This window comes from Mangifera indica, chromosome 3 (assembly GCF_011075055.1).
Source record: "Mangifera indica cultivar Alphonso chromosome 3, CATAS_Mindica_2.1, whole genome shotgun sequence".
NCBI classification, from domain to species: domain Eukaryota; kingdom Viridiplantae; phylum Streptophyta; class Magnoliopsida; order Sapindales; family Anacardiaceae; genus Mangifera; species Mangifera indica.
The window spans coordinates 18,722,184-18,740,288 of NC_058139.1; the positions used below are offsets into that span (position 1 = coordinate 18,722,184).

Below are 18,105 nucleotides of genomic sequence, written 5' to 3' on the forward strand. Positions count from 1 at the left end.
ACAATACCGATATTTGTTTTTGTATGCCTTTTTGTACTGAATCAACTGTTCTATTTCATGTCACCGTCCCTCATGGGTACTGACTAAATGCATCAAAATTGTCTACTAAATGCAAAAACGATTGGGTATTTTTGTTTTGTTATCCACCCCTAATAGTCTCGTAAACGTTAAAAATAATATTGTGAAATTCATAGCGTCCTCGTCATTATCTCCCCAAATTCGATCCCTAATTACTTGTTTGATCTCTTCATAGGATAACAACTTGTTAATACCTGGAAAGTATTCCTCTTTCAATCAAGGTGTCCTCGTACAATAACCATAGTTGGACACCTTTGTGTCTTTTTCAAATATTAGATCAATGACTTGCGCAAACTCAACAGAGATGAATTGAAACTCAAGACCATTTAATTTGAACAATATTTCTCACTGGGACCCACGGTTAATCAAACAAAGTAACATTACATGCATCAAAATAACACTAAACCTTGATTCCACTAAATCTAGTAAGTGTTTAAAACAAGTTATCCGAAAAATAGCTCTCTGAGTAAGTGTTAGTTTGTTCCTAAGGTAGTTGATTGTAAGTGTTTGCAAAATATATTAATTCATTTATTACATTAATGAAAGATTAATCAAAGATAATCATTAATCAAATATTAATCAAACAAACTGGATTATAAATTGTTAAATTTAAAGTAAATTTTTTCATAATATATAAACTATACATGAAAACTTTTAAATTTGATATGAAATTATTCTTATTTACTTCATTTATCTTCTTAATGAATGTTTTTAATATTTTCAGATAAACTAATTACAACTCTAGTTTTAGATTAACATACTTGAGTTCAAATGTCATTTCACCTATGCTAATCTAAAAAATTTAAACTCAATCACTAATATACTTGATAATTTTCAATCTTTCAACTAAAGGATGGATGAGAGATCTATACTTAATAATTTTAAAAAATTTAAAACTCAATCACATATACTTGATAATTTTCAATCACCAGCATACATAAAATAAATTTTACTCAACTAACCAATTTGAGTAATATTTTATAAAAAAATGGATATAGGTGAGAGATGTAAAAAAATAGATACTTTTATATAAAAATTGTTGGTAGAAAATGTTGGTGGCTAAAAGGATTGGCAGTGATGCCAACCCGTTCTTCCACTTCCCAACCTGACAACAAATAAAACCTTTCGATTTGAATTTAACTTGAATTAAATAATAATTCGATCCGAATCAAATCGAGATTTACATTGAATTACTTAATTGGTAATTTATATTAAATTACTTAGTTGAATTCAGATCGATTTAAATTTGATACGATACAATGTAAGTGCTTCCATTTTTATAAGGAAAGCTCACCTGTCGTCCTACCATTACTTCCCAATCCAAGAAGTTTCGTCGTTAACTAATGATCGATGAAGTTGTTCACTGAATTTTCTTTATGCATAGGAAAGCAATCTGATGATCTCTTATGTTATATATGTCTAATGTTTTTTATGCTATATATTATACGATTTTCACGGAAAAAAAATTGCTTTTACATGCAAAAGCATGCAGAGATATGTACATTCATGTGAGTGAATACATGAAAGCAAACAAGCATGTAGAGATGTATTTTACATATTCCTTAAAAATATATTCCCGCAATATTCTATGAAAAAATATATTTTTTGCTTCTTTGCATATTTTATATTTTTTATATGTCTCACGTCAACCCTTCTTTTAGACCGTATACTTTTCACAGGTGGTTTATTGGATTATTTTTTATATACTATCTTAATATTAGATTAATGCTAATATGAATTTAGAGAAATAAGATAAAGTAAGTTTAAAATTTTTTAGATTTAATCTAAAAAAATTTTAAATTTATTTGATTTTATCTAACATATATATAAATTTTGTTTCAAATATTAATATTAATTATCTATACATGTCCTCTCATTATAATACATAAAGAAAATAATATTATTTTTTCTAATTTCTTAAAATTGAAAATAAAAATAATTTAGATATGTTAATATATAAAATAATAAAAATATTATGGGTGAAAAAAATATGACGTAAATATATAAATGAACTGAATTAAAACAAAAAATTCAATCACCCCTAAATAAATGCAATAAATTGTTAAGAAGGATAGCATTGGAATGTGTGAAATTTGGAAATATCGACAACTCCACCTCAGCAAATATCATCTTCGCTCCCGGGATATCTAATATATATCGGCTGATTCAAGGATATGTTTTGGGAAGGGATGATAACATTACACGTGGAAAGTGCTTTCAATTTTTCGGTTGGCCCACCACTAATCCATTCACCATTTGATCCGTCGAACGGCGTCTTTCGTATCCTTAATTGAGTCTTTCGAGAAATACGTACTAATACACGGCTAGCTCATCTTTGATTGCACTCGCTTCTTGACGCGTGCCGCACAATCCCACCACCATGGATCAAAATCAACCCGTTCCACAAGAGTGAATAACTTTCCCCACCCAAGGTTTTCCTTAAAACCCCTTTCCACCCTTAATTGGTTTAAGTAAATTTTTACGCAAAAATAAATCATAAATAATAATTTTTTATCTAAAATTAAACTTTAATATTGAAACAATAACATTAAAGAGTAAAATTATCATTTTATTTTTACTATTTTATTTTTTAAAATTATCATATAATTTTAAATTAACAAAATTAAAAATAACTTTTTAAATATCTTTGTTATTTAAGAAACTAGTCATTTTCTTTTATTTTTACTTGTGTTCTCTATTTTTATTTTTTTATAGATAAAGGTTTTTATGTTATATAAAGTAAACTATATTTTTTTAAAATATCAAAGATATTTTTGAAATTTTTAAGGGATCATTGAAAAATTTAAAACTTTAGAATTTGATAAAAAAAAATTTTTTAATTTTTAAAATTAATAAATAACAAAATTACTACTTTGTTTTACGCCACTAGTTTTTTAAAAGAATTTGGATTTGGATTAAAAAATTTATTTAATACAAACTAGGGGTAAAAATGAATGTTATTCAAAATTGGGTGCGAACGGTATTTAATCCAAGAAAAGCAAAAATTAGAAACCAAAGGTTCCGTATTATGGCAGTCTATCAATTAAGTAACGCGTGTTTTACAGTCGTCAACCAAGAGTGGGCTAAGTAAGCAATCTCATCCAATTCAGGGCAATTCTTTCTGGAGTTACCCAATAAGCAACCTTTTCAAATCAAAGTCAGTGTCGTACATAATTCGCTCGAACATATCTTCAGGTTTCTCAATCGCATTGCACCAAAAGAAATCGCATTCAAACTACTGAATATTGAAAGGAGAGTGAAATTTGCAGCAAAAGTAATATCTAAATGGGGAAGGGAAGAACAACGATCGAGGTTGGAGCTGATGGGATCGCTCTCATCACCATCATCAATCCTCCCGTCAATTCTCTCTCTTTTGATGGTACTTCTTTTCCTTTTTTATGTTTAAATGTACAATATTAGATCTTATATTATAATTTTTGTTTTGTTTAGTTTCTTCGTATTATTATTATTATTGTAAAATTTAATTTTTGCGGTAGTGAATTTGCACCCAATTTCAAGTTGAACTTAATTTGATGGTTTGGGCTGTTTGTTTTGTTCTGATCTGATATGACCAGCTTGTGAAACATAAAGGAGTTATTATCGCTTAAGAGTGTTGATGCTGTGGCAGTTTTTACATTAACTCAAATTCTGACTATTTCATTCATTGAAGCTTAATCGTATATTTTTGTTTGCAAAGTTAAGCGGAGTAATGTTGGAAATGATTAGATTTCATAGTAGCAACAGTGCAATTGAGAAGAGTTGGAGTGTGGATCATTGGCTTAGAGAGAAGAGGGTTCAATGTGAATTTAATATTAGACACTGTTTCACTGATTTAATTATAACGTTTGGAGTGAAAATTTTCCTATATCCATTTGTGAGAATTATAGAGAGATTAATGGAAGTCAACTTGAAAGAGGTGTAATCTCCGCATGCTAGCTTTGGTTTGAAAACTTGTATCAAGAAGCATGTGTTTTGTGGGTTTTTTTTTTAAATTATTTAACTGTTCTTCATAGACTGAAATTGTGGACTTTACTATTTGAAGAACTTCTAATATAATCCAGGTGGTTGATAAGAATTGAATCTCATTTGAAATTGTGTCATGTGCCAAATTCTCTGTCTATTTCAGATAGGCATTCAACTTATTATTGTAAGAAATTCCTAACGAATCTGGTAGATAGTCTAACTTATCTCTCATCTCTCCCCAGTATTAAGGAGCCTGAAAGAGAGTTATGAACAGGCCTTACGTAGAAGCGATGTGAAGGCAATTGTTGTTACAGGTAAGTCAGTGGATGAGTGGAGATACAATAGACTTGTAAAGAGAGGTTTGATGATGTTTGAATCCAGTATTTGTCTAGCATTATATTATATCAATCTAACACCTTATGTTATTGGAGCAGGAGCCAAGGGTAAGTTCTCTGGTGGCTTTGACATTTCCGCTTTTTCTGGAGTTCAAGAAGGAAAAGGTATGCTTTCTGTTTTACATATCTCTTTCTTCTGGTAACACAATGAGTGAGCTCCTTTACTGATGCTTCTGTTACATTTTCTCAGCGGGGCAGTTTGGTGTCGCTGTATCAATAGATATTCTAACTGACACTCTTGAAGGTTTGTACTTAGGCTACTGAATTGAACTTCTCTGTTTCAACTATTAAACCAGTGCTTCATTTTCCAGCTGCAAGAAAACCTTCAGTTGCTGCCATTGAGGGACTGGCCTTGGGTGGAGGTTTAGAGGTTGCAATGGTATGTCGCATTTCTTCTGGAATTGATGCTATCAATAAATTTGTTTGATGATCTGAAGATTCCGTTTGTCAGGCCTGCCATGCACGGATAACAACCCCTACTGCACAGTTAGGCCTTCCTGAACTACAACTGGGAGTAATTCCTGGATTTGGAGGTATGCCCATTTAATTTGAATTCAGTATTTATGTTATTTAATTCATTAACAGCATTTTAATCTGAGTCCGAGTTTGAAATCTTTGAATATGATGACATCATTTTTCATATTTCATTTTTCCCAAATAAGTTATGAAGGTTCTCCGCTTCATCAATCTCTCTGTGTCCAACATGGTGAATTTTGTTTCATTTTCTAATATAAATAGAATCTTCTAATTAAAGATTTTGCTCTCAATTTTTACGTGAGATAGTTTTTGTTCGTTTGCTTATTGTTGTTTTCTCACATAGAATGTTGTTGATCATATTACTAAAAGAATTAGACTTGGACGTTTGAAATGGAGGACTTATTTTGGACTGTTACCGAACCAACAAATGCATGTAGAATCAATGGAGATATTCTGAGATCAAATCTTCTAAAATTAAAAAGACATTACAGATATAATGCTACCTAGACATTGATTCAACTATGTTGAGAATTTTGGCAAACATGAATAACTATACAGGAAATTGACCATGTCATAGACACAGTTGGGTAAGTTAATAGTTATTGATTATCAATGTGCAGATAAGAGAAGGTTAGCTGAGACAACTTGATGATTTGCAATTAAGATATGATATTTGCTATTTTCCTGCCACCATCAGGACAAGAAAAATTTTTTACAGGGTGGCGGTTCAGTTGGGACGTGTTTGGTTGAAAAACTTTGTTCCTACAATTGTCCATCTGAAATATCTTTCCTGATACTTAAGTCAAATCTAGTTGTGAAGTTCTCATATCAAAGACGTAGTTGAATGATGTATGAACAGTATACTCGTAATTGGAAAATGTTGTTTTCTGGTATATCTGGTGATTGAAGTCTAAAACCATGTTGGATATACCTGTTAATGTAATACATGCTTGTCCAACACCAATGCTGAATCAACAATGAATAATACATGATTCCCAACATTTTAATTTATTAATTGCGAATGTCATTTTACAACTTTAGTAGGTGATTAACAATTATATAATAATTTATATGACATGTTAGTGTTGTTTAATGTTGCTTGGTGATTAATAGGTTCCTTTATCTTTTCACTTAAAATGCTCCTGAACTGTGTCAGGAACACAGCGACTTCCACGTCTTGTTGGTATTACAAAGTCCCTTGAAATGATGTTGGTATGTTTTGCTACTTCTTTTTCTTGCTTTATATAAGTTTGGTGTTCTTTGATGTGGTTGCCGTATGCATCATACCAATTAACATCTCTCTATCCTTCATGTCCCCATATAGACTTCAAAACCAGTTAAAGGGGAGGAAGCTCATGCTTTGGGCCTTGTAGATGCTGTTGTTGCACCCAATCAGTTGATAAGCACTGCACGCCAATGGGCCCTGGATATTTTGGAATGTAGAAGACCGTGGGTTGCTACTCTTTACAAGACTGATAAGTTAGAACCCCTTGGGGAGGCAAGGGAAATATTCAAGTTTGCGAGGGCTCAGGCCAGGAAGCAGGCTCCAAATCTCAAACATCCAATAGTCTGCATTAATGTAGTTGAAGAGGGTGTAGTTTCTGGTCCTCGGGCCGGACTTTTGAAGGTCCTTATCTACTCCTTAATTTTTATGCTTCCTTCCAGTTGTTACTAGCATGCAATTTTGTGATGGATTTTATTTGGGCAGGAAGCTGAAGGTTTCCAAGAACTTATACTTTCTGACACCTGCAAAAGTTTGGTTCATATCTTCTTTGCTCAACGTGGTACCTCAAAGGTTTGAATGAAATTCACTGCTACAATTATTTTTTGTTCATCTGTATATGTTAGTATAAGTCCCAGCCATAAATTTGGGTCTGGAGGATTTTGAATTTTTATTTTGACTCTTTATGTTTTAGCAAAAAATGATTGTTCCAAATTTTCTTGATGTTGATTAATATGATTTGTAAAACCACTTAATATAGGCTTGCTTAATCATGAGAAGTTTATTAAAATTACAAGTCAAGTATTCATTTTCTTCAATTTGACTCCTAATAACTCTTAGGCTTCTCAGGAATGGAATTAAATATGAAAGTTTTTGGGTGTAGACAAGTATAGGTTGTTGTACCTCCAAATCTGTTGAAAATATTAGCTAATAGATTCTGGAAAATTCTGTAATTACTGCTGATATTCATTTTGCTTATGGATTGCATAGTTTATGGGCAAGCTAACTTCAAGCTCAACCATGATGGATAAAAACTTACTGGCTTACATTTTGAGATATAGATAGGCATTTTGTGTTAAGTGATTTGAGATCAACTTGAAAAGTCATGATTATCAAGTGATTATGGATGACTTATTTGCTTGAATTATTGTTTATTTGCAACCTTAAGAAGCTTCACTAGCAGTAATTATTAATTAAATTGGTCAACCATGTGTATTTTGTTTGGAATTTAATAAGGCTGACTATTGATGCCATAACCTTGTAACTTCTCCTTCACTTGTATCTTACCAACTGACAGGTCCCTGGGGTAACTGATCTTGGTTTGATGCCACGGCAAGTGAATAAGGTTGCAATTCTTGGCGGAGGATTAATGGGCTCTGGAATAGCTACTGCATTGATTCTTAGTGGCTATCCTGTGATTCTGAAAGAAGTAAATGAGAAGTTCTTGGAGGCTGGGATCAACAGAGTCAGAGGTGGGACTAGAGCCATGCTTTATCTTGTACATTACTGTTATTTAGGGAAATTCACATTTATTTTATTGTACTATTTTTTTCAGCCAATCTGCAGAGCCGTCTGAAAAAAGGGAAAATGACTCGGGAAAAGTTTGACAAGACCATGTCTCTCCTTAAGGGTGTTTTGGACTATGAGAGCTTCAAAGATGTTGATATGGTTATTGAGGTACTGCAGAGTGCATGCTGATTTACCCTCATATTTGTTTGTTATTATAAACTTTGACAATTTATTTTATCAATTGGTTCTTGATGCTTTGAAACAGGCTGTTATTGAAAATGTTTCTTTAAAACAACAAATTTTTGCTGATCTTGAAAAATTTTGCCCACCGCATTGCATGCTTGCGAGTAACACTTCCACAATTGACTTGAATTTGATTGGTGAGCGGACCAACTCCCAGGATCAGATTGTAGGAGCCCATTTCTTTAGGTAGTATTTTGTGTAAAATTGCCATTCTTTTCCAGCCTCTATCTTGGCTCAACTCTTGATTCATGCTGTTGCTGCAGTCCGGCTCATGTCATGCCACTCTTGGAAATCGTTCGTACTAATAAGACTTCTCCCCAAGTGATTGTGGACTTACTAGATATTGGTAAAAAGATAAAGAAAACTCCAGTTGTGGTTGGTAATTGCACAGGGTTTGCCGTGAACAGGATGTTCTTCCCTTACACACAAGGTGCTTTGTTGCTTGTTGAACGTGGAACAGATCCTTATCTGATTGATAGGGTAATCACCAAGTTTGGAATGCCAATGGGTCCTCTCAGGTACCTAATTAATTTGCGAAATATGATTTTGTAATTGCATTCTCACTGTTGTATTTGGAAGTTTGATGTAACATTAAATGGGCTTTATCTGTTTCATTTGTATATGCAGATTGGCTGACCTGGTTGGTTTTGGAGTGGCAATTGCAACTAGCATGCAATTTATTGAAAATTTCCCTGAGAGAACCTATAGATCAATGATTATCCCAATCATGCAAGAGGATAAGAGAGCAGGTAGTGTTTTTTTTTTCGAAGCTCACTGAAGTTAGCCATTTGCCTCTAATTAAGATTTCTTCATCTTCTTGGTCACTTGTTTTAGGTGAAACCACCCGCAAAGGATTCTACTTGTATGATGATAAACGCAAAGCTAGACCAGATCCTGAGCTAAAGAAATACATTGATAAGGCTCGGAACTTGTCTGGTGTTTCCATCGATCCAAAGGTCACTCTCTCTCATTCCTTCTCTCAATTTCTCTACTTGGGGTCTAAATTTATCTTGCACTCACATTTTATTGGATCAAACTGGGTTACAGTTTACAAAATTGTCAGAGAAGGACATTGTGGAGATGATATTGTTCCCAGTGGTTAATGAGGCCTGTCGAGTCTTTGCTGAAGGTATTGCAGTCAAAGCTGCTGACCTCGATGTTTCTGCCGTTATGGGCATGGGTTTTCCACCATACAGGTTTGTAGTTTTTCTTTCTAAAGGTGTTCCCTTTTCAAACTCCATAGTATGCTTGGCTTTAGTAATCTGTTTTAAATATTTATCAGGGGAGGTATCATGTTCTGGGCTGACTCTCTTGGATCTAAGTACATTTATTCAAGAATGGAGGAATGGTCAAAACTATATGGAGACTTTTTCAAGCCTTGTGCCTTCTTGGCTGAAAGGGCTGCTAAGGGAGCTGCTCTGGTGGGTAATCTGAAACATTACTTCTTCTCTTATTATCATTAAAATGAGAAGACCATTAATTTGATCTCCTGGTTAACTTTTACTGTGTCGTTGCTATAATTTGATCTAATAATTCATTCTAGCTTTATCTAATATCGTTTGTGATCATTGTTGCAGAGTGCTCCGGTGGAACAGACCAAATCAAAATTATAAGCTTTACTTGCTCGTTGTGGCGGGTATTGGTTGAGATCTTAGTTTCTTGCACGTTAAATTTTACAACTCTGGTGCTGTATTATATATATAGCTCAGGACGGGAGCCAAATAATGTTGGAGATAATAAGCATTGTAAGGTGTTTGTTTAGCAAATGGCCTGGACACCTTAAAATTCAGTCTCTATATGCATTGTTAAAGGCAAAATTTTACCCCTTTTAGCCATCGTCCTCAATCTGTCATCCATGAAAAAGTGAAAATTATTCATTTCATCAAACCTTTGGTGGGAAATAGTGTAATATGGCCTTAATGGAGTCTTGCCATGTTGCCATGACTGTAGTAATAGAAAGAAGTGGAATGATTCCAAACAAAAATCACAATCTATTATAAAAAAAAATGAAAAAATGTTATGCATGTATATTTTGATATATAATTTAAATATATAAATAATATATCATCGTATAATTATATGTTATTTTATTTTTAATTTAAAATTATTTAATAAAATATATATTATTTGTATATTTTAAATATGTATGTATATAGTGAAAAAGATCACTTTGGAAAAACAATGGAGATGGTGTTTCACCGGCCACCAACCAATAGTCAAAATTAAGTCACATTTCTGTTTTAGAAGAGATAGTGTTAAAACAGATGCTCATTTCTGTGTACCTAGCATTTTGAAGCCTAGCGAAAAGTTTTAAGTAATTTTGGCAACCTTTAGCCAGGGGTTTTCAACACACATTCTAGTTGAAATTTTTGTGTAAGGGACGCCAGATTTGAGTAACAAGTTTTGAAGAGAATGGAGGAGGGGAGGTACGGGAAAAGGGTCGAGGCAGGAGGCGTAGCAGACGATGAGACGCAGGTCGTTGTGTAAATAAGGGAGGAGATATCGAATTTTAGCTCAAAGTTACTGAATTTGACGGTTGAGATTCCGTGGAGTTGAAGGATGAGGGACTCCATAGTCAACATGGTTTTGAGTCTGGTGTGGCGAACGGATGAGGAAGATGAAGATGAGGTCGAGTACAGGAGAGAGACTCCATAGCTAACAAGGCGAATTTTAATTCAAGGTATTTTATTTTTGTAATTTTAATAAAAATAAGTATATAGAGATAAAAAAATTATATTAATTAAATCATTTTAAATTAAAAATAAAATCTAACTATATAATTAGAAATGTTAAAACAATATTAAAATTTTCTGAAAAAAAAAAAAACCCATTCCACCATTTAGTAGCCAACGATGAAAGCGATACAAGTAGAAGAATGAACGGCTCAGATGGCGGTGTAGTCAAAAGTGGAATCCATTTCATCTGATTGAAAATGATGATCAACTAAAAATCGAACAGATGGGGACACATCACAAACCGACCCTCTAATCAGGTAATGTGGTTTTAGATTCACAGTAACAAGTTAACAACTTAAAAGAACCGTACGCATCGTAAGTTCCATTAAATAAAAAAAATCCTTTTTTAGTTTCACGGGGCGTTGCATGGGACAGGACAAAAGATTGATGATCTCGAAATCGTAATCTCATCCAACGGCTGTCGTCAAACTTTCAAGCATAACAAGATCCATATGTTACTGCTAACACACGCTAGCATGCCCCATAAATGATAGGAAAGAAAAGCCCAATTTTTAGGGATAAAAATTGCTAAATAAAGGGATATTAATTCAATTTTTAAAGGAGTTTATAAAAAATAATTAATTTTTTCACTCTTAAGGTTGTTGGGCTCATAATAAACAAAAATTATTTTAATAATTTATTTTTTATTATTTATATTATTTTATTCAATTTATCAATAATAAAAATTACAGTAATCTTCTATCATTAAAATTGTTGTGATAGATAATATAGACTTCACTTTTACTATTTTGATTTTATTATAATTATATTTTTATTTATCAATTTTTTAAATATAAAAATAATTTTATTTTTAATTAATATAAATAATATTTTAGAGTAATTATATCTGAAGATATTTAAGTAAAATAATATATTAATATTTTTTTATTATCTCTAATCAAATACAATAATTATTTATACTTACTAAATTTTATCAAATATAATAATAATAATTTATACTCGATAATTTTTTAAGTAATATATTTTTACTATAATTTTTCAATTTTAATAATAAATATTACTCAAATCAAACACTCTCTTATATTTATATAATTTTTTTGTTTCTATTTAAACAAAAATGATTTTTATATATAAACTATTTTTTCTTTATTTTTTCACTGATATGATTTTGTGTTTTGGATTCTAACGAAAATCCAACCATTTTCAGTTTCTAATCATCGACTTAGAAAATTTATGGTATATTTCAATGTTTTTCTATAAAAACTACCTAGAATGGCCGTGTATTATTTTGTTTTTTTATAAATTACAACTATAATTATTATGAATTAATTAAAAATGCATAAATGGAAAAACAACATGAAAATAGGAAATAAACTCAACAATTAAATGTTGGAGAAAATTTAAAAAAAAAAAAAAAAACTTTGGCTTCTCTTTTCTGTAATGAAAGATTGTGTTGTCCAGTTGGCAGGACCTGGGTGGGATCTCTCGTATCAAGAGCAGGAAATTAATTATTTATTATAAATGTTTCGTGAATTTATTTAATTATTTTATTAGGACTAGTCTCGTGGGTAGTCTTGACTTGAGGGGTCCCTCAGTGAAGCATTGGAAGCGACCAGGTGCAGCCTCCACACCTCTTTTGGCGTAGACTTTGCAAACCTAAAATTATCCGCTGTTTTTTTTTTTTATTCTTAAGTGGACCATTTATCCTATTTTAGATAGGCTAGAAGACTTATCCTTAACAAGGTTTAGGATGCCCTCGTACTATTATTTGTTAATTTTTTTAAAATATAAATATTTGTTTATTTGTTAAATTTTATTATTATTATCAAAATTAAAATTATTTAAAAATTTGATTTAAACATATATTTTAATATTACCTTTAAACTGTAAAATTTTATTTATATCTTTTAATCTTATATTTTTCAAGTTTAAAATTTGACTTTTTCCCCCTCAAGTCTAAGGTTCCAATCTCTCACATTTTACCCATATACAATTGTCCCTTACCTTCTGAAAAATCTCCATTTCACCCTCTATTTAGCTTCAATTTCCAAATCAGCTCCAGTGTCATTGTCCCTCTATCTCCAACATCCTCCTTTGTCGAGCCCAAGTTGTCATCACACCTTCCTTTCACCTTGTTTCCACTTCTCTCTCGTTCAACATAAAATCTAGTTAAAAATCAAATGAGAGATCTCACTCGATTTTGATCAAATTCATGCCAACACAACATAGTAGGGAGGAAGGTGGTTTATTTTCATCACGTCGATGTTAATAATAGTGATAAATTTGACATATTTTGGTAAATTTTAAGTGATAAATTTGACATTTATATTAAGTGATAAATTTTAAAATGGTAAACATATTTTGGTAATTTAATATTTATATAAATATTAATAATAGTCTGTAATTTCAATAAAAAGGTAAAATAGTTATTTTTAAAAAATAAAACAAAGTTCACTTACCAAAATACATGATAAATATGAATTTGTTTTCATCAAAACATGGGTGGGAAAGATTTGTTTGACCTAACATAAACTTAAACCTAATATATATATATTTGTAACCAAGGAATTTTGTCCGAATTGATTAGATAAATAAACTTTTAGATATAATAATTAAACTCATAATTATTGTATCATATAAATAAGGATTTTACAAATATTATTTGTGATACCCCTAGGCGAATCCCACATCGATAAAGCACGGGAGAGATGCTGGGTCTGTATCCCACATTGGTTAGTGGTGGGAGAATTTGGTTGGTTAAATAGTCTGTGAGCTTCTTAACTGTTAAGACGCGTTTTGGGTTACAAAGCCCAGAAGCAAACTCATGATGGACTGTGTGTCCAAAGTGGACAATATCTTGACAGTGGGTCGGGTTATTGGACCAGGGTTGTTACAAATGGTATCAGAGCAACTCTGCGTGTCCTCTTGAACAATGGTAGGGCAAACCTCAGCGAGGACGCTAAGTCCCGTAAGGGGGGGTGTATGTGATACCCCTAGGAGAATCCCACATCGACAAAGCACGGAAGAGATGCTGGGTCTGTATCCCACATTGGTTAGTGGTGAGAGAATTTGATTGGTTAAATAGCCTGTGAGCTTCTTAATTGTTAATAAGCGTTTTGGGTTGTGATACCCTAGGAGAATCCTACATCGACAAAGCACGGAAGAGATGCTGGGTCTGTATCCCACATAGTCTGTGAGAAGTTAAAAGCCAAAGCCCAGAAGCAAACCCATGATGGACTGTGTGTCTAAAGTGGACAATATCTTGACAGTAGACCAGGTTATTGGACCAGAGTTGTTACATTATCAAGGCTTTGGATATTCTTTTTAAAAATTTTAATTCTAAGGTTTTTTTTTTTCCCCCTGTAAGTCTCTAAAGCTAATATTCATCAATTGGATAAGTGGGCCTATAATCTCGACGAATGAGCTCTCAATTGCAGCAAGTTTAAGGATTTAGGTCTGCGGGTCAGCTCCAAAACCAAATTTACAAAAAACATAAAGTAATCAAACCGATTCATGGACATTAAAAGTTTCAACAAACGACCTTTATGCTTTGGGAGGAGTCATAATTTTCAAGCAATATATACTAAGCCTGCCTTCAACACAGTACATTACGCAGTAAACAAAACGGTGAAACACTGTAGAACAAGCAAAGGTAATTAAGAAGGGCATGTAAAAAAAAAATATATATATATATATATATATATATATATATATATATATATAAAATATTATCATAATGAAATTGCAGCAGCGACCACCACCAGCAAGACAAGGAAGGAATCTACTGCAGAAGCTTTTTTTCCTTCTTCTCATTCTACCATGGGAATTGATAAAGAGATAATAAAATAATAACGAAGAGCAAAAACTGCAAGAGTGAAATGCCAGATGGGTCTGAAAAATTTAGGGTTTTGTTTGTCTTGTTATGTGTATATATATATAGATAACAATTGTTTTTAAATATATAGGTTAATTACTCTTCCACGTGCTTTTGGGGACTCTCTCCTCTCACAGTCCACCCCATTTCTTGATAAAAACCTGTAAACTAGTTATTTTTTATTTTCACTCAATTGCAGCCTCTGACCGTCTGTTCCCCTTGTTTTTTTTTCTTCCTCATTTTTCCATTTCTCTCTCTGTCTTTGTACCACAAAGTGAGCAAGGCAAAACAAAGCTATCCAAAAAGCTACCAACCATTGAATCAAGGTATGAGAAAAAGGCAACAAGGGAAAATATTTGTTGTTTAGAATCTTTAGATTTTGTGGAAAAAAGAAGATAGCAATGGAAGGTATCAAAGTTGTGGGAATTGGCGGTGGAGGAAAAGTTGGTGTTGAAGACGACATGGGAGATGGTATGCAGTGTAGTGATCATCCTTACAGAAATAACCCAGGTGGGATCTGTGCTTTTTGTCTTCAAGAGAAGCTGGGGAAGTTGGTTTCTTCGTCTTTTCCTTTACCTGTTCGTGGCTCTTCTTCTTCATCTTCATCTCCTTCTTTTAGATCTGACATTGGTGGTGTTACTGGTGTAGCTATCAATGGTGGTGTCACTGCTACTTCTTCTTCACTTTCTCTCTCTGTTCGGCCCACTGCTGCCTCTAAAAGTAGTCGAAATGATAAGGCTAATGATCGTCATTATAATCAAGAATATTATACAAGGCGGGCCAGGATCCCTTTTCTTTTAGCAAAGAAGAAGAAGAAAATCACGGTGGCATCATCAGATCGTGAGGCGGATATTGTTTTCAAGAGAAGCAAGTCCACTGCCACTCCACGAAGAGGCGGCCATTTCTTAGATGGTACGACTATTGGTGATGGTGAAGATTTTAGCCCCAGAAAGCGAAGTGGGTTTTGGTCATTTTTTTACCATTCTTCTTCTTCTTCTTCATCTTCAAGGTCAAACACCACAAAGAAAATGGATAAGGTCACAGCTATAACATCAAATACCATAAATGGCTCTCATGTGAAGTCAAAAGAGAGATGCTTGGGATCTTCCCTTTCAAGGAAAAGTGATATTGTTGTCATTGAGGAAGATGATAGTCCCAACAGTCAAGCATCCGCCTCAGCTTCCTCTTTTGAGCGTAAAGTCTCTAGATCCAGATCTGTAGGGTGTGGAAGCAGGAGTTTTTCTGGTGATTTATTTGAAAGAATCTCTACAGGTTTTGGAGACTGCACTCTCAGAAGAGTGGAGTCTCAAAGAGAAGGCAAACAAAAGCAAGTGAACGCCCCTTCATCTCACATGAAAGAAAAGGTTAAATGTGGTGGGATTTTTGGTGGGTTTATCATGACATCTTCATCTTCTTCATCATCTTCATCATCATATTGGGTTTCCTCCTCTGCGGAAGATCATGTGAATGGGAAATCAACAGTCGGTGCAGGCCCTCTCGTTCATGGGAGAAGTAAAAGCTGGGGATGGGCTTTTGCTAGTCCCATGAGAGCTTTCACCAAGCCCTCTAAGGATGGAAAAAAAGATCATATCATCAGAGAAGCTGCAAATAAAAGCACTACCCCAAATTTATCAGCCATTCCTTCATTGTTGTCTGTGAGAGGCTAAAGATTACAAATTTGGGGTCTTGAAATATACATTATATCTGGGTAATTAACATTTTATTATCCGTTTAATTTCTCTATGTGTTTATTAAGTTCATCATCAGTAGTGCAGTGCTACACTTTTTTCCTCCTTTTCTCTTTTGTAATATTGCTTTGTTTTTCTATTTGCAAATGGGTTTCCTTTGACTGGTCTTTTTTTCACCATTATTGGTGATCAGTTGAGATCAGCTAAGCTAGCTAGCATTCTCTGAATCACAAAGTGAATCTTGCAGGGTGGCATGATGAACTGTTTTAAGTGTTGTAGAAGAAGATTAATTATTATTATGTTGACTAGTCTCATGCTGTGATTTGCTTAGTGGGGTTTTGTTATCAATCTGTATTCTTTAATGTTGCATGTTATGCCAAAGAAATGTGTTATTCTAATATATTTCCTTAACATAAATTTTGATTTTTTTTATTCACTTTTTCACATGCACACACATGTTTGTTGGTGTTGGGGACATGTTGCAGAGAACCCCAATTCTTAGAACTACAAAACTTGTTCACATGTTTGGTAATTTTCTTCTCAAAATATGGTACCCAAGTGATTAAACAATTAACTCTTGGAAAATTCTTGCAAAACCCTTGTGAGATTTCAAAATTCATCAACATCTCTTCATGAATTGGGGGAACATTCAGAGATATCTGAAGGATAGGGAGAAAAGATCGACACAAACAATAATATGATAGGGACTCAAGGCTAAAGCAGAAGTACACAAATGCAAAGGGACATGGAAAAAAGCTACTTGAGCTGTGGGCATACAGTTTAATAGGCACAAGACGCTAATAATTTGAGGACCCATATTGTAGCTGCACTTTATAACCCAAGAGACTAAACTTAGACTCTCTCTCTCTCTCTCTCTCGCTGTCTCGCTGTCTCTCTCTCTTTTTTTTTTTTTGAACGTAAATAAATAACATTTTCCTATTCAAGATATGGTCCAAAAACATTTATTTCCCATACCCTAATTAAAATAAATAACACTTTTTTCCCTTAAATCAAACTACAATAAGAGTAAACTAATAAATTTATTATTCACTAATTTTGAAATTAAAAAATAAAAAATACAATAACTTTTCATCATATTTAAATATTTTAGATATGATAATTTAACTTTTAAAAAGTTTTAAAACTTCACAAATTAATTTTTGAAATCTTTTTGAACTTTCATATATTTTAAAACTGGTGTATGAGTCGAATAGTTATAATATGATATTTACACCCATGATTTGTTGTATTATTTTCAATTTTTTGGGGATGTAACTACATTTTTGAAACTATTAGGAGTCAAATTGATATTGTAAAATTTTCAATAGATCTTTGAAGTTTTTTAGAATTTTCAATAACCCTAAATTTTTAAAATAATCTCTAATATTTTAAAAATTTATAGTTTACTCTCTTAGTATATGATCATATGACAAAGATATACATATTGATAAAAAGAGAGAAAGAAGAAATGAGAGTGAAATGAAAGAGAAATAAAAATTTCTTATATAATTTAAGATTATATAATAATTTTAAAAAATAAAATAATAAAAATTAAATGATAATTTTACCCTTTTTTTTTTCGACAGAGTTTAACTTTAAATGAAAAAGTATTATTTATGTTTGACTTAAAAAAAAATATATATTTATATTATCTAAAGGTTTGCAAATCTCCTTTAGATCTTTTCAAGCCAAAAAAGCCTTTTGTTCCCCCTAATTGAATTTCTCTTTTTGAACAATAATAGATAAATGGTCATTATCAATTAATTTAGTTTCGTTTAGTTGCTTCGAAGTCATGCTTAGAATAATAGGACAGACCAGTAAGTTTAATGGCAGCTCCTTTGGTTCAATCTTATTTGAGGAAACTATAGGCACAAAAAGACCCTTATGGCTTGCTTGCTTTATATGCACATTCAAGTTCAATTATAAAAGCTTTATGCCAATACGGGCCTTCCTTAATGAG

At 32.5% G+C, this 18,105-nt stretch overlaps 2 protein-coding genes across 2 annotated transcripts; both read left to right on the forward strand.

Annotated features, from left to right (window-relative positions):
• The first annotated feature begins 3,168 nt into the window (after window positions 1-3,168).
• LOC123211856 (glyoxysomal fatty acid beta-oxidation multifunctional protein MFP-a-like) lies at window positions 3,169-9,718 on the forward strand. The gene is made up of 18 exons (XM_044630788.1): window positions 3,169-3,457; window positions 4,284-4,355; window positions 4,476-4,541; window positions 4,627-4,680; window positions 4,748-4,815; window positions 4,888-4,969; window positions 6,070-6,125; window positions 6,238-6,540; window positions 6,622-6,708; window positions 7,433-7,607; window positions 7,691-7,812; window positions 7,910-8,073; window positions 8,151-8,405; window positions 8,515-8,636; window positions 8,722-8,843; window positions 8,935-9,083; window positions 9,170-9,308; window positions 9,465-9,718. The coding sequence occupies exons 1-18, from the start codon at window positions 3,364-3,366 to the stop codon at window positions 9,498-9,500; spliced, it is 2,166 nt and encodes a 721-aa protein (XP_044486723.1). The 5' UTR covers window positions 3,169-3,363; the 3' UTR covers window positions 9,501-9,718.
• Window positions 9,719-14,392: 4,674 nt separating this feature from the next.
• On the forward strand, window positions 14,393-16,540 carry LOC123210752 (uncharacterized serine-rich protein C215.13-like). Its single transcript, XM_044629224.1, has one exon. It carries the CDS (start codon window positions 14,859-14,861, stop codon window positions 16,122-16,124), a length of 1,266 nt encoding a protein of 421 aa, XP_044485159.1. The 5' UTR covers window positions 14,393-14,858; the 3' UTR covers window positions 16,125-16,540.
• The last annotated feature ends 1,565 nt before the right edge of the window (window positions 16,541-18,105 follow it).